Source organism: Heterodontus francisci, chromosome 1 (genome assembly GCF_036365525.1).
Source record: "Heterodontus francisci isolate sHetFra1 chromosome 1, sHetFra1.hap1, whole genome shotgun sequence".
NCBI lineage: Eukaryota > Metazoa > Chordata > Chondrichthyes > Heterodontiformes > Heterodontidae > Heterodontus > Heterodontus francisci.
The window spans coordinates 38,460,836-38,477,467 of NC_090371.1; the positions used below are offsets into that span (position 1 = coordinate 38,460,836).

At 40.8% G+C, this 16,632-nt stretch overlaps 1 protein-coding gene across 1 annotated transcript in view; it reads left to right on the forward strand.

Moving 5' to 3' along the window:
* fgfrl1a (fibroblast growth factor receptor like 1a) overlaps positions 1-16,384 on the forward strand; it is a 357,680-nt gene extending 341,296 nt beyond the window's left edge. Inside the window, exon 7 of the mRNA XM_068029362.1 lies at positions 9,389-16,384. Within this exon, the coding sequence (XP_067885463.1) occupies positions 9,389-9,804 (416 nt within the window). The 3' untranslated portion in view covers positions 9,805-16,384. The remainder of the gene's footprint in view (positions 1-9,388) is intronic.
* Positions 16,385-16,632: the final 248 nt, after the last annotated feature.

Here is a 16,632-nt window from a genome sequence, read left to right on the forward strand (position 1 = left end):
CTGCCATTTCCTCATTTCAAAGAACAAAGAGAACAAAGAACAAAGAAAATTACAGCACAGGAACAGGCCCTTCGGCCCTCCAAGCCTACGCCGATCCAAATCCTCTATCTAAACCTGTCGCCTATTTTCTAAGGGTCTGTATCTCTTTACTTCCTGCCCATTCATGTATCTGTCTAGATACATCTTAAAAGACGCTATCGTGCCCGCATCTACCACCTCCGCTGGCAAAGCGTTCCATGCACCCACCACCCTCTGCGTAAAGAAATTTCCACGCATATCCCCCCTAAACTTTTCCCCTTTCACTTTGAACTCGTGTCCCCTTGTAATTGAATCCCCCACTCTGGGAAAAAGCTTCTTGCTATCCATTCTGTCTATACCTCTCATGATTTTGTACACCTCAATCAGGTCCCCCCTCAACCTCCGTCTTTCTAATGAAAATAATCCTAATCTACTCAACCTCTCTTCCCATGATAATTTCGCCTAGCCCCACTGTTATTACAGCAGGAGTACAATGGATCCAGGAAATAGGCTGAGATCCAGATATGCTTGGTCCTGGGCTTCACTAGCCTTTTCCAGGGGGTTTTGCCTGGGATGGAAACTCCATCTTCCACAAACAAGGTCCTTTGCATCCAAGGGGACTGGTTTCAGAGGTAATTGTTTAAAATGGGAGCTCCTGCTTCCCCGGCGTCAATGCAGCCTGGTGTAAGGGTGGAGGCCAGTACAGCAAGTGTGATGAAGTGTTCCTACCTTCTGAAGAACATTGGTGGGGGTGATTGGGGCATGACTGGGGTAGAAAGGGAGTTAGTCCAAGCTACAGAGCAGCTTGGACCCCTGAAAAAAGGTGAAGTTTTGTGAATGGGGATGCAAGGGGGCCAGAAAACTGTTGTATTGATCCTGGTTGAAAATGCAAGCTGTGAGTGGTAACAGACACTGGATTTTCTGACCTCTGGTTTAGCAGGCACCTGAGATTCAGGCATGGTGGTGTATGCATCTGTTAACCCCTTCACACTTGGTGCCCTTGCACTGGATCTGCTTTTACTGGAGGGCGTTGGCATGGTCCATCCTAACGTAACTGTCAGGATTGCATCCTGTGCAAATTTGGGGTGTAATCTCTAAGACTGAACTTTCATAGAATCATAGAAAGTTTAAGGCACAGAAAGAGGCCACTTGGCCCATAGTGTCTGTGCCAGCCAAGAAACGATTCACCTATTCTAATCCCATCTTCCAGTATTTGGTCCGTAGCCCTGAAAATTACGGCACTTGAGGTGCATATCCAGACTTCTTTTGAATGAGTTGAGGGTCTCTGCCTCAACTACCCTTTCAGGCAGTGAGTTCCAGACCATCACCACCCTCTGGGTGAAAAAGTTTTTCCTCATCTCCCCTCTAATTTTTCTACCAATCACTTTAAATCTATGCCCCTCGTCACTGAACTCTCTGCGAAGGTGAATAGACTGTTCACCTCCACTTTATCCAGGCCCCTCAAAATTTTGTACATTTCAATCAGATCTCCCCTCAGCCTTCTCTGTTCCAAGGAGAATAACACCAGCCTATCCAATCTTTCCTCATAGTTGCATTTTTCCAGTCCTGGCAACATCCTTGTAAATCTCCTCCATACCTTCTCTAGTGCATTTACATCCTTTCTGTAATGAGGTGACCAGTAAGATGGCAGGATCCCCAAAGACACATTGTATAGCGAGCTCGCCACTGGTATCAGACCCACTGGCCATCCATGTCTCCGCTTTAAAGACGTCTGCAAACGCGACATGAAGTCCTGTGACATTGATCACAAGTCGTGGGAGTCAGTTGCCAGCGATCGCCAGAGCTGGCGGACAGCCATAAAGGCGGGGCTAAAGTGTGGCGAGTCGAAGAGACTTAGCAGTTGGCAGGAAAAAAGACAGAAGTGCAAGGGGAGAGCCAACTGTGTAACAGCCCCGACAAACAATTTCTTCTGCAGCACCTGTGGAAGAGTCTGTCACTCTAATATTGGCTTTTATAGCCACTCCAGGCGCTGCTCCACAAACCACTGACCTCCTCCAGGTGCTTACCCATTGTCTCTTGAGACAAGGAGGCCAAAGAAGAAGAAGAAGAACTGCACACAGTACTCAAGTTGTGGCCTAACCAATGAGTTATACAATTCCAGCATAACCTCCCTGCTCTTATATTCTATACCTCGGCTAATAAAGGAAACAATTCCATATGCCTTCCTAAACAACTTATTGACCTGTCCTGCCACCTTCAGGGATCTGTGGACATTCACTCTAAGGTCCCTCACTTCTCAGTATTTTCCCATTTATTGTGTATTCCTTTGCCTTGTTTGACCTCCCAAATGCATCACCTCATACTTCTCCAGGTTGAATTCCATTTGCCAATTTTCTGCCCATCTGACCAGACCATCAATATTTTCCTGCAGCCTACAGCCATCCTCCTTGCTATCTCCCACACAGCCAATCTTTGTGTTGTCTGCAAACCTCTTGATCATGCCCCCTTCATTTACAAATCATTAATATACACCACAAAAAGCAGGGGACCCAATGCTGAGCCCTGTGGAACACCACTGGAAACAGCCCTCCAGTTGCTAAAACACCTGGCAACAATTACCCTTTGTTTCCTGCCACTGAGCCAATTTTGTATCCACCTTGCTGCATTTCCCTGGATCCCATGGGATTTTATTTTTTTTAACCAGTCTGCCATGTGGGACTTTGTCAAAAGCCTTACTAAAATCCATGTAGACCACATCAGCTGCACTACCCTCATCTATCTTCCTTGTTACTTCTTCAAAAAATTCAATCAAGTTGGTCAAACAAGATCTTCCCTTAACAAATCCATGCTGACTATCCTTGATTAACCTGTGCCTTTCTAAGTGACAGTTTATCCTGTCTCTTAGAATAGATTCCAATAATTTGCCCGCTACTAAGGTTAGATTGATTGGCCTGTAATTATTTGGTCTATCCCTCGCTCCCTTTTTAAACAGATTTACAACGTTAGCAGTTCTCCAATCCTCCGGCACCACACCTGTATCAGGTGAGGACTGGAAAATGATGGTCAGACCTTCCGCTATTTCCTCTCATGCTTCTTATAACAGACTAGGGTACATTTCATCTGGCCCTGGTGATTTATCAACTTTCAAGGATGTTAATTCCATTAATACTTCCTCTCTCCCTATGTTTATCACATCTACCACTTCATACTCTTTCTTCTTAACTACAATATCTACATTGATCCTTCTTTTGTGAAGACAAGACGCAAAGTACTCATTAAGAACTATACCAATATCTTCCGCCCCCTACACATAAGTTACCTTTTTGGTCTTTTATGGCTCCTACTCTCTCCTCAGTTATCCTCTTACTCTTTATGTATTGATAAAACATCTTTAGATTCACCTTGAATTTGCTTGCAAATATTCTTTCATGTCCTCTCTTTGTTTTCCTAATTTCCTTTTTGATTTCACCCCTCCACTTTCTATATTCCTCTCGGCTTTCTGTAGTATTGAGTTCTCGGTGTCAGACATAAGCTTTCCTTTTCTGCCTTATCTTACCCTGTAGGCTCTTTGACATCTATGGGGCTCTAGATTTGGCCGTCTCTCCCTTTTTCTTTGGGGCAACATGTTTATTCTGAACCCCTTGAATCTTCCCTTTGAATGCCTCCCACCTTCAGTAGCTGTTTCCAGTCCACTTTTGCTAAATCACTCCTCAGTTTAGTAAAATTGGCCTTGCCCCCATTGAGAACTCTAACTCCTGTTCTATCTCTGTCCTTTTCCATATTTATGTTAAAACTGACTGAATTATGATCACTACCACCAAAATGCTCTCCCACTGCCACTCCTTCCATCTGCCCATCTTCACTTCCTAAAACTAAGTCTAAAACTGTGCCCTCTCTTGTTGAACTTGCTACATACTGGCCAAAAAAGTTCTCCTGAATGCACTTCAAGAATTTTGCTCCCTCAATTTGCTTCACACTAAAACTATCCCAGTTAATATTGGGGTAGTTAAAATCCCCTACTATTACTGCCCTATTGTTCTTGCACTTCTCAGAGATTTGCCTACATATCTGCTCTTCTATTTCCTTCTGACTGGTTGGGGGTCTATAGTACACTCCCAGCAGTGTGATTGCCCTTTTTCTGTTCCTTAGCACAATCTATATGGCCTAAGTTGATGAACCTTCCAACATATCATCCCTCCTCACAGCTGTAACAGTTTCCTTGACCAAAATTACCACTCCCCCTCCTTTCTTATCTCCCTCCATATCGCATCTGAAAACCCAGCAACCAGGAACGTTGAGCTGCCATTCCTGCCCCTCCTTAAGCCGTGTTTCTGTAAAAGCTATGATATCATACTGCCACGTGTCTATCGGTGCCCTCAGCTCATCTGCTTTATTTGCTATTGAAATAGATATCCTTGAGCACTGCCAAACTCTTTTTTAAATTTTCTAACCTTTGTTTGCTCTGTCTTCCAGACTCATCAATTAACTTAAAAGCAAAATACTGCAGATGCTGGAAATCTGAAATAAAAACAAGAAATGCTGGAACCACTCAGCAGGTCTGGCAGCATCTGTGGAAAGAGAAGCAGAGTTAACGTTTCGGTTCAGTGACCCTTCATCGGAACCCGATGAAGGGTCACTGACCCGAAACGTTAACTCTGCTTCTCTTTCCACAGATGCTGCCAGACCTGCTGAGTGGTTCCAGCATTTCTTGTTTTTATTTCATCAATTAATTTTCTGCCTTCCATTTTCATTTCTGATTTCGTCCCAACTAAGTCTACCTTCAGTTCCCCATCCCCCTGCCAAACTAGTTTAAACCCTCCCAAACAGCACTAGCAAAACGTCATGCTGGGAACTCAGTCCTGGCTCTGTTCAGATGCAACCCGTCCGGCCTGTAAATCTCGCCCACAGCCGGTCCCAATGTCCCAGGAATCTAAAGCCCTCCCTCCTGCACCATCTTTCCAGCCACGCATTCATCTGTTTTATCCTTCTATTTCTATACTCACTTGCGCGTGGCACTGGGAGTAATCCGGAGATTCCTACTTTTGAGGTCCTGCTTGCTGATTTCTTCTATTGTATCACCTATCACTATGGCTCTTCCAGTTTTCCCTATACCCCCCTGTGCAGCTGTGCCACCTGTGCTGCCATGGACCTGGCTCTGGCTGCACTCCCCACGTAAAACATCACTTTCCTCAGTATTCAGAACTGAATACCTGTTGGAGAGTGAGATGCACTCAGGGGTCTCCTGCACTACCTGCCTGATTCTTTTTGACTGGCTGATGGTCACCCATTCCCTCTCTTCCTGCATACTCTTAAGTTCTGGGGTGACCACATCTATAAACATGCTATTCACGTAGCTCTCATCCTCATGAATGCACCACAGTGTTGCCAGCTGCTACTCAGTTCCAAAACCCAGAGCTCAAGCTGCCGCAATTGACAACACTTCCTGCACAAATGGTTCTCCAGGAAACGGGAAGTATCCTGGAGCTCCCACATAGCACAGGACATGCACTCCCGAGGACGAAGCACCCCTGCCATTCCTTTATTTATTAGTTGACCCTTTATTACTGCTAAAAAAGCCTTACCAATACTACACCTTTGAATTATTAATAAAACCTTACTAGTACTGATAAATCCTACTAAAACTCAATACAGTTCACTAGTTAAAATAATCCTTACTCAAAAAAAATCACCAGCTACTTACTTGTTCTAAAGTTATACTTTTCTTGATTACAGATATGTAGACCTTCCAACTGGTAATAGACCTTACCAATGCTAATAAAGCTTGCCAATTCTAATAAAGATTACTACTATTATTAATAAACCTTACAAATAATGATAAACCCTAATACTTAATACAGCTTATGTATTAAGTTGTCCGAATCTGAGCAAATACACTCCCTGCTGATCTCTCTCTTTCACTTTGTATTATAAATTATAAAATCTGCTTTAGTTTTTAGTTTATATAATACTGAAACGATTAAGTCTTCTTATATATTTGATTGATTGAGATTAAGATAAATTAAAAGCTTACCAGTATACTCACCCTGGCAGCTTTCTGTTCCCCTGCTCTCCTTTATTCTATGCTATATTCATCCATAGAGTGGAGGAAAATCATTGAAAATCAGGCAAGGAGGCCTCCTACCAAATCTGTCCTGCCAACCCTCCTGTCCCCCACCCGCCCCCTGCTTGCAGTCTCCTCCTTCTGATATAGAGAAAAGGCTACCACCACATAGAAATAATGTAAAAACAGAATGTGCTGGAAATACTCAGCCTCTGTCGAGAGAGAACTGAAACGTTAACTCTGTTTCTCTCTCCACAAATGCTGCCGGACCTGCTGAATTTTTCCAGCACATTCTGTTTTTATTTCAGACTTCCAGCAGCCACAGTATTTTGCTTTTATTTACATAGAAACAATGGTCTGTATGTGGGACTTAGCAACACTCCTGACTTTTCCACTTTCCCCAGGATGTGGAGTGGCTGATATCCCTGGGATGGTTAGGAAAAGGCCTGCTGGTTCCGCTGATGGAGGGAAATGGCCCATTAATGGGCACTTGCCCTCTTCTCAGGCCTCACAACCAACCTAATTTAGGGGAAAACCAAGCCCTAATAAAGCAGACCTGTGGGATTCTGCCACTCCCTTTAAATGTGATCCTTTCTTCAGGTGTTCCCGCTATAATGCTGTCTGAATTTTCCTCATTAGCAGCAGCAGATTCCCTCTAGGTAGTGGAGATCTAGGCAGAAACTTGCTCTGCACAGTAATGTGGTTTGATCCAATAGGATGGGTGGAGTCAGGGCAGGGTTGGGGTGATGGGTGGAAATTCCAGCCCGAGCCTCCTCCCATGGCGGTGGGAGAACCAGCTTCAAAAGTCCACCCAACCTGCTAGTACCGAAAGACAGGGCCTTTATTTAATGTCTCATCTGAAACATGGCATTTCTGACAATGCAGCCCTTCCTCAGTATTGCACTGAGGTGTCTACCTAGATTATGTGCATAGGTTTTGGAGTGGAGCTTTAACCCGAAACACTCAGAGGCCAAGTGCTATTAATTGAGCCAAGCTGGCCCAGGAGGAAACAAAAGTGTTAACAACAATAGCTTGCATTTATATAGTGCCTTTGACACATTTCACAGGAGCATTATCAGACATAATCTGACACGAAGCCACATAAGGAGATACTTAAATCGGTGACCAAAAACTTTGTCAAAGCAATGGGTTTTAAGGAGCTTCTTTAAGGAGGAGAGAGAGATTTAGGCAGGACATTTCAGAGTTTAGGAGCTAGACATCTGAAGGCATAACCGCCAATGATGGAGTGATAAAAACTTGGATTGGCATCAAGCCCGAATTGGAGGAGCACAGAGATCATGGAAGGTTGTAGGTCTGGACAAAATTACAGACATAGGGAGGGCTGAGGCCATGAGGATTTTGAACACAAGTTTGAGAATTTTCAATTCAAGACTTTGCTGAACTGGGAACCAATGTAGGTCAGCAAGAGACTTTCTCAGGCTCTAATGTCAGGGTCTCCATTGTATCCAGAATTCCTCAATTGAATTGACATGGAATATCACACAATGGACAAAATGCAATACTCTTTAAATGAAATTTTGATGGTATTATACATGGATCATTATTGAAGGTATTTTTGAATGTAATAACAGCCCATAAGGTACAAGAAGAAAATGGAATCCTAAATATCTAACTATCTCCCACTCTTTAGATGTCTTTCTCTTTCAATACTTTATTTTATTTTTTTATTTAGAGATACAGCACTGAAACAGGCCCTTCGGCCCACCGAGTCTGTGCCGACCAACAACCACCCATTTATACTAACCCTACAGTAATCCCATATTCCCTCCCAGCTACCTACACTAGGGGCAATTTATAATGGCCAATTTACCCATCAACCTGCAAGTCTTTGGCTGTGGGAGGAAACCGGAGCACTTGGTGAAAACCCATGCAGTCACAAGGAGAACTTGCAAACTCCACACAGGCAGTACCCAGAATTGAACCCGGATGCCTGGAGCTGTGAGACTGTGGTGCTAACCACTGTGCCACTGTGGCCGCCCTCGGCTACCTACTCTGAATTCACTCCTTCTGCCAGTGCACTTTGCTCAGCCTGTAAGAGATGAAGAGGACATGGTAAATTAAGGGGCATAGTAGTGTAGTGGCTGTGGTACTGGCTAATAATCTAGAGGCCTGGATTAGTAATTTGGAGATGTGAGTTCAAATCCTACCATGGCAGCTAGAGAATTTAAATTCAATTACTTAAATCAAATCTGGAACTAAAAAGCTAGTCTCAGTCATGATGACCATGAAACTATTGGATTGTTTTTAAGACCTATCTGGTTCACTGATCTTCTTTAGGGAAGGAAATCAGCTGTATGACTCCAGATCCACAGCAATGTGGTTGACTCTTAACTACTCCCTGAAATGGCTTAGTAAGCCATTCAGTTGTCAAGGTGGCCTCTTCTCAAGCCATCTTCTCAAGGGATGGGCAATAAATACTGGCCTTGCCAGTGATGCCCATATTCTGCGAATAAATAAAAAACAAGGAGCTCATTTGTCTACAGAATTGTCTCTTCCCATTGGGAAGTACCTTGTCTCTATTGGTTCCCTTCTTCCAGTGCTTGGCAGACTTGGTTGCTGAGCAACCATAGGCATGAATCATGTGGTACATCTACATATCACTGGGTTACTTCATGACTGTTTTAACTTGAACGAGATACAAAATGTCATCTTAAAGCATTGAAGTGATTCATATGGAGAATTAATACTGGCCTCCAAGTTCTTTCTATTTTCACTGCGGCTTTGCCATCATCATACCGAGCTTTAGCCAATGATGAGCGAATGAGATGCTCGCCTGTGTTTTAATGCTACTCTCACGAGAAGGTAGTTGAATTTGGTAATATCTGAAAACAGATTAAGCTGTTCCAAATAGGGGCAGCATCATTCATTTTAGTTGTGGACTGCACGGCCAATATAATCTTATTGATAATGCCACTCTTCTAAAGTTTAGACACTATGATGTTCACATTGAGTCTTATTTCCCAAAGTACACGTGTTAAAACCCAACTTTCAGGCCCTTTTGGCTGTTATTTCAATTCATATTTGAAGCCATTAGTAGGCATCCTTTAATTTGTCTCCTTTTGGTCAGTGCCGTGTATATTCTTGAAAGAGCCATTCATTTCTTCAGCCAATACCAATCTTAAACCTGTAAACAATTTAACAGTTGATTTATGCTTTGGCGGCAACATTGCGTTTCATGACAAAAACACAGGCAGTCAAAGAAGACAGAAAGAATTTGTGGGACATCTGTTGTTGATTTTCATCACTTGGTTTTAATTTTGTTTGTCTTTCTGCCCCCACCTTCCCCTTTTATCTTTCCTGGTGTCTTCTGGGCGTCTGATGTGCCAGACCCGAAGCCCCCAAAAGCACCTGTGGCTACCTCATCGAGCAGCAGCCTGCCCTGGCCTGTGATCATCGGGATCCCCGCTGGCGCTATCTTCATCTTCGGGACCATCCTGCTTTGGCTTTGCCAGACCAAAAAGAAGCCGTGTTCCACTCCGGCAGCGACGGCGGCCGTGATCCACAGGCAGCAGCAGAGGGACCGAGGCTGTCTGCCACAAGTTGCGGACAAGGAGTGCATCACGCCAATAAACTACGAGGAGTACGTGGCTCAGCAGCAGCACCTGCTTGCACAGGGGCCTCCGCTGGCACCGCCACCAGCCCCGAAAATGTACCCAAAGATTTACACGGACATCCACACTCACACGCACTCCCACGTCGAGGGCAAGATTCACCAGCACCAGCACATCCACTACCAGTGTTAGCTCACGGGCCTTCGTGTTCCGCAACGTTTTCCATTTTCCAACAGGGCCTCTGAAGTTCAAGCAACTCTCTCGTCAGCCCACACTGCCAGTAGACTGAAGGCTGGCTGGCAAAGACCTTGCAAGGAATTTGGGAGACAGAGTGGAAAATGGAGCTGGTCTGAAATGCCTGTGAAATGAGAATGTACTTGGAAGCAGAAAAACCTAAGTTACAGTGAATGATTCAAGGTGATATTTTAGGAGAGATTCATACCAAAAGATTGACTTCAAGCGTAATTTGAAAAAAAAAACCTGCAATAACTCAATCATCTCACACTTCAATCCCAATTGAAAAACCTTATGAAATGCAACTAACCTTTGGTGCAATCCAACAGTCCAATTAATTGAATCTTTGCCCCAGGTACTGAGCAATTACTTTGTAATGATAAATTATACTTTAAAAAATAAACGACTTGAGGTATATTTGAATACTGTGACAACTAGTTGGCCTATGCAGTTAAATTCACTTGACACAAAGAAACCTTATCGACAACACCAAATAATATTTATATATTATATATATTTCAAAAATAATTACTATTACCTGGAACTCGAGCAGGGAATAAAAATATTATATTTGCAATCATACACACAAAAAAAACCGTGCTTGATAAAGGCTTCACCACTGGTTAGTGCTAAATCAAATCCTTGACTATGTGTTTAAAAGAAAGATGCTGTCGACATTAAGTTCCTGGCTGACTTGATATTCGGATTTATACAGTCTATACTACTATATGGACATCTGCTAGGCGCAGTGGAGACTTTAAAAATGAAACCTGCAAAATAATGATGTCTAGCCACTGCCATTACGAGGGAAAGGAACAGCAGGACAATGCTTCAAATGTGAACTGACAAACTTTATCGGTGAAGTATTTATTCATCCTTGTCGCAGAAGAGCGGATACTGCACTGCTTTGTTTCATCATCACCCACTGTAGAGACACTGGACAATCTATTATATCAAGGGGGGAAATTAAAGTAAACACAGTCCCTCCAGGTGAGCTGAATTTGGCACCTGCTTTTACCTGCGATCATACCTTTCTGTTCCGTACAAACGCGTTTCAATGACGTTTTAGCAAATAGGACCTCAGTAGTGCCTTGCGTGGATTAGAGAAAAGCTAACCACAGACACAAGCCTTTTTGTTGTTGTAAAACTATATAGATTTTAAACAGAAAGTCATGTATATTTAATTTATTTTGTTAAGTGAGAAAAAAGTGTATCATATTTTCCTCTAAAACAGGTGTTTCTATAAATATATTTGATCTAAGGCGAAACTGAATTGTTGCAGAGTTCTTACACAGAGACCCTTACACAGCCTGCATTGGCTTGTATCGTTGATTGGTAAGTGCAGGGAGACGGTGTGTAATATTTTAATGCAAAGCCTTTTTAATTCAAAAATGACATATTTGTAGTAATCTTTATATCGACAATCCTGTATAGTCCGTCCCATTGTTACCACCAGCTTTTTTGTATTTGACCTGTTTTGAACACACTTGTATATTTTTTTAACATTTTCAGAAAGAACCGTTTTATTAGGAAGATGATGTTATGGCATAAAGGACTAATGTCACTGCACTCCATGAGGAAAAGATCTTAATATTATTTCCCTAGATTATCTAAGTGGCTTCTTGTCTTTTTGTGGCAATTATAGTCTCTTAAAATATATTTAAACACATTAATAATCAACCTAAACTGCTATGGAAAATTAATAGGAACCTAAAGTGAGCGTAAGACACTGTAAAAATTAATAAGGAACTACTAAAACAATTCCAGATTTACAGCCTGTCCTAATCACCTGTTTGGGCTAGATAGAGTTCAAATGCTGTTGTAAGTAGCACTTTATTGTAAAAGCTGAATTCAGTCCCCCAAGTGTTGTAGTGGGTGAACTTGATTGAAAGTGTTTTTCGCCTTTGAGTTGGAGACCTCATCCCTTGATCACCTTTTCAAGATGTGCATGTGGTACATGAGCCACATTCTTGGTGAAAGTTTGACACTCATCAGAATATAGTCTTTTATGCCGAGGGTAGAAAGTTATTGACAAAAGAGAGTGAGGGAGACTCAAACTGAGCCAAATCTGGCAACAAGTGTCGGAAAAACACAACTACAGCATTGGTGTGTGAGAAGTCCCATATAACATTTAATACAACAGCAAACAGAGTCAATGCCTTTCTTGCCCGCACAGACTTGTCTGCTCTCTTTTTGTCAATCAAAACTCTCCCTTTGATCAAATCATGCCAGATAATTAAAAAAAATTCTTTGATCTAATCCGTTTTATTATTTTAAGAATAATATTGATTAAGAGGTGGATAAATGGATCTTTCTCTTATTTCAGTTATTTTCCTTAAATAGTATTTCCTCCAAAAAGCAAATGGCCTGCAATTGGAATTGATCCTAGTGATTTGTTATTAAAAAGTATTATCCAGCTATGGGAAAGCTTCGATAATTTGTTACATAAGCAGTTACAACTGCAGAATGTTCTCCCAGCCTGCATAGCAAAAATATACATATATTAATGCCATTGCCTTTTATTCTGAAAGATGCTGATATAAGTAAATTCTTGATCAAGTCTTTGTAACTAGGTGTGTTATTTATGGCTGGTTGGTTGCCATGGTATCTATTAAATTAATATATTTAGCAAGCATGTAATCAAAACAACTCCATTGTCTTATGGGGAGATGGCTTCAGATTTGTTGAATTGTAGAAGCAAAACCATATTGAAATATTTTGTGACAATGAGGTAACCTGAGAGGCTAGTTAGCTCATAAGAGACTAGAATTGTAGCTTTGAAGCTCAGCATAACTTTCAAACTCTTTAAATGTGCATCAGTAACAGCAAGATTGTGTACATTTCACAACTTAAGATGGGTGTATGTGAAATCGTCTAAATGTTTTGATTTTGTGACATATTTCTGTCTAATCTTTGAGTGCTATCACCCCAAGTTAAGCTCTAACCATTGTTTTCAATGTTTATTCTCAAGCTGATTCTCTTGACAGAACTAAAGTTAAAATTATTCACTGGCAATGTTAAAGATGTTTAGAATGATGATTTTAGTTAAATGGTAATTCTGAAAAAAATCCAGATCTGTAACCTGGCATTGTAAAACTTAAACCCAAGACATGAATTCTACTTATGCGGGATTTATCCAGCTCTCTACTTCCAGGCTTTGCAATTTAAATTTTACAACCACAATAATGTCATTGTAGCATAATATTTGGAAATCAATTATTTTGCATGTTATCATTAGGTATATATGTTATATGTAGCATGTGAATAGTATGCACCTAATAACATCTAATACAAAAAGCAGAAGTAAAGGATTAACAGCTTTCTAGTTAGCAGATCTTAATATACTTGAGAAAAAGTTTCTAAATAGAGTAAATATGCATCCTGAATTTATTTCAATTCCCAATTATTATCAGCCAGCTATTATAATGGTGCAAGTCCTAAAATTAATGTCTTGTATTAGATAATGGAATCCTGTTTTACATGAGAATCTAACAGTTTGTCCTGTCTTTTTTTTCCGGGATCATCTATTTTCAATTTATATGTATATGTCTACTATTTCCAGTTATCTTACTGTAGTAGATGTGTTACAGATCTCACTGCCACTATCAACACAATCATTAGAGAAAAATACATTTTTAAAATTTGAACCATTTCTGTATATTTAAAAGTACTCTGGAAAGATCCTTCAAGGGAGAAAACCCTTTGGAAATCCTACGAGTGAAGGGCAGAAATTGTAATCTTACATAAAAACTATTTAGTTTAAGCTCCTGTTATAGTCCAAGATTAAATATGAAGAATTGCCACTGAGTGAAGTAAAGAGGGATACGAGTGCCCATGGAACCATATCCCAGCACCTTCATGAGAGAAAGTTGGAAATCAAACAGATGCTTACTGTTGCCATTGATATCGCAGTTCTTCTGCTTGGTACAGCAAGACAACTAACTGGGGCTGTCTTCAACCAATCTTTACTCCCTTTCCCTGATCCAACTGCTGATATTACTCTTCTCATCCTCACCTTCACTCAGATCTGCTAATAAAGCTTAGTGCAATCAAGCCTGTGGTTCTGCTGTCTTTTTGCTGTTACACCTGGCATCTTGAACAGTCTGAAGCACCTGGAGCTAACTTTATTTCTTCTTCTAACTTAGAACTGCTAGAATGTCTAAATGCAATTCTTCAAAAGAAGCATCAACTACTGTCTTCCTGCTGCCCCAGTAGTCACTCCTACTGGCCCCTTTCCAAAGCTGTCTCTTAATTTTTATTAATCATTCTTTCCACCCCTCTTCCATCCTGATATTATAGTTACTTATTGTTTTCAAGGGAAAGCTAGGCTTTTAGGCTCACTGTTCTTTTGGAGCTCTAAGTTCAATAGCCTTAGTAAAAGTACCTTTCCATTGTTCCATCTGTTTGACCATGATAATTTACATCAAATTTGAACCCCTTCAGGTCTTTTGTATCCTTCACTCTCTGGCTCCTATAAAGCTTCTAGTCTTGCTAGACTCCCTTCTATCATCTTCCAAAACTTAACACTATACCATATTATCTCTTTAATATAGTTCACCTGTCCTTCTCCTTGGAGATTTTCCCATGCTCGCCCTATCCCTAAGAATGGTGGTTTTTCCTCTTACCTTTTGAACTACTACCCCTTTGCCCTTTCATGTGTTCTTTTGAATGTTTTGGAAAGTGTCATTACCTATCAACTTATCCATCACCTTGAAACCTCTGGCCGATTTCACTATCTCTATTAGTTAGCTTGGCTGTTCTATTATTGATCCTGTTGCCTATGTTTTAAGCCTCAGGAAATTGCTTTTGGAACACTTTGGTGAGCATCTGTTAAAATCCTTGGCAGAATCTGGCATTATACATCCCTAATCAATTTATCATCTCTCACCAAATCTATACCCACTGGTATCTTATTTCATCTCAATATCTGTGTTATAATAAATGGTTCATTTAGATAAACTAATGTGACAATCCAGGGTCTTCCCAGAGCCATGTCTTCTCTCCCATCTCTCTTTTTGACCTTGTGCACTCATTATCCAATCCTTTCCATTCTTCTTGCTGATAATTTTACCTTCCATTCATCAACTTCCTTCAGCTCACAATGCCTCGGTGTTCACAACTTTGCAGTGCACTTTATAGCCTTCCGGACTCAACATTGAGTTCAACAATTTCAGACTATGACTGACATTTTGATTGTTTTTTTTACCACGGTCTTAAACCTGTTTTTCATGTTTTTGCTTTTGGACAGAGCTGTTCATTATTTTGTCATTAACACTCTCTCTGGACAATGCTTTGTCTTTCACTACAACCACTACCACTCCCTTTGCCTTTTGTTCCATGATATCTTTGTCATTTAATCTCTCCTGTCCTCTGCCATATCACGGACCTTCCCTTTTGTTCTTCTTCCCCCTCCCCCCTTTCATTTGCTCAAAACCTATTTCTAACTTTTGCCACTTCTGATGAAAGGTCACTGACCTGTAATGTTAACTCTCTTTCTCTCTCCACAGATGCTGCCAGACCTGCTGAGTATTTCCAGCACTTTCTGTTTTTATTTCAGATTTCCAGCATTCACAGTATTTTGCTATAGTTATAGTTCTGAATTGAACCCTTGATTATTAACTGGATGTATTAATACAATATTACACCTCAGCCTGTTCAGTCCAGGGTATATCTCATATCTCTCATGATTGCAGTTACAAAGGGGAAAATATACAGAAACAAGTTCCTGGATCAAACATTTAACTAGAGCTGATCAAGAGCAAAGATAATGGGATGCAGCATCCCAAAATAATCATCCTTCAACAACATTGAACAAAACAAACATTTGATGCCATGAAATCCACAAATAAACTCTGTCATAACATATTTATAAAGTGTATAAATATGCTCAGGTTAAAGTTCTAAATAAGATTGACTGTAGTAGAGGTACCAATCATGAGTTCGCTTTATGTCTTAATTGCCCAATGACACCCCATAGCACATGCTTGAGCTATCACAAATTAATTTCCATTAAAAAACAATCCAAGGGCCCAACATTACTAACTTCATTTCTTTCAGGTTATGAGGAAAACTGTAGGCTTTGAAACTTTTATAACACTCTAGGTCATTTATGTAATCAACTAACCAACAGCTTTGTCCTATAGTCTTCCAGTGCATGAGCGAATTCATTTGGACATGAACCATTTTCTGTAGAACCAATATATTTACATATTCATACATCTATATCTAGTTTACACTGGGTTTATACTTCTTCCCAAAGAAAAAAATAAACTCTTGCAACTTAACACGTTCCTACTGTCAGCTCATTCTGGCAGCATATTATATGAGCTAAGTATTAATTAGTCCCACTGTCAATGACATCATCTTTCTGTCAATGTTGACTTCCCTCAGTGTATAAAAGGTACAAACCACCCAGAGCAGCCAGTCTTCTTGTATTAACTCTTCCAGCCCTAGGTTTGTTTTCTTGGGTTTTAACAAAGCGACTACATTTCAATCACAGTAATTCTGAGATAAGATGAAGTTTTAAGTTTTCATAATGTAAGAAAGAATTTAATAAATAATGCTTCATTCAGGTTTATTGGTGTGCCGCAATTCATTTGTTTCCTTCCACAAATGGTATGGCCTCGATTTTAATCCATCCCCATCCCTCACCTGACCCTTTCCCAAAAATCAAAATCCCATTGCATTCCTGGCCATCACAATATTTACGGCAGTGATTGAGGCCTTGGGTGAGGCTTCTGCGAAAAGCGACCTACTTAAGATTCAAAAGGCATGATCTGATTACAT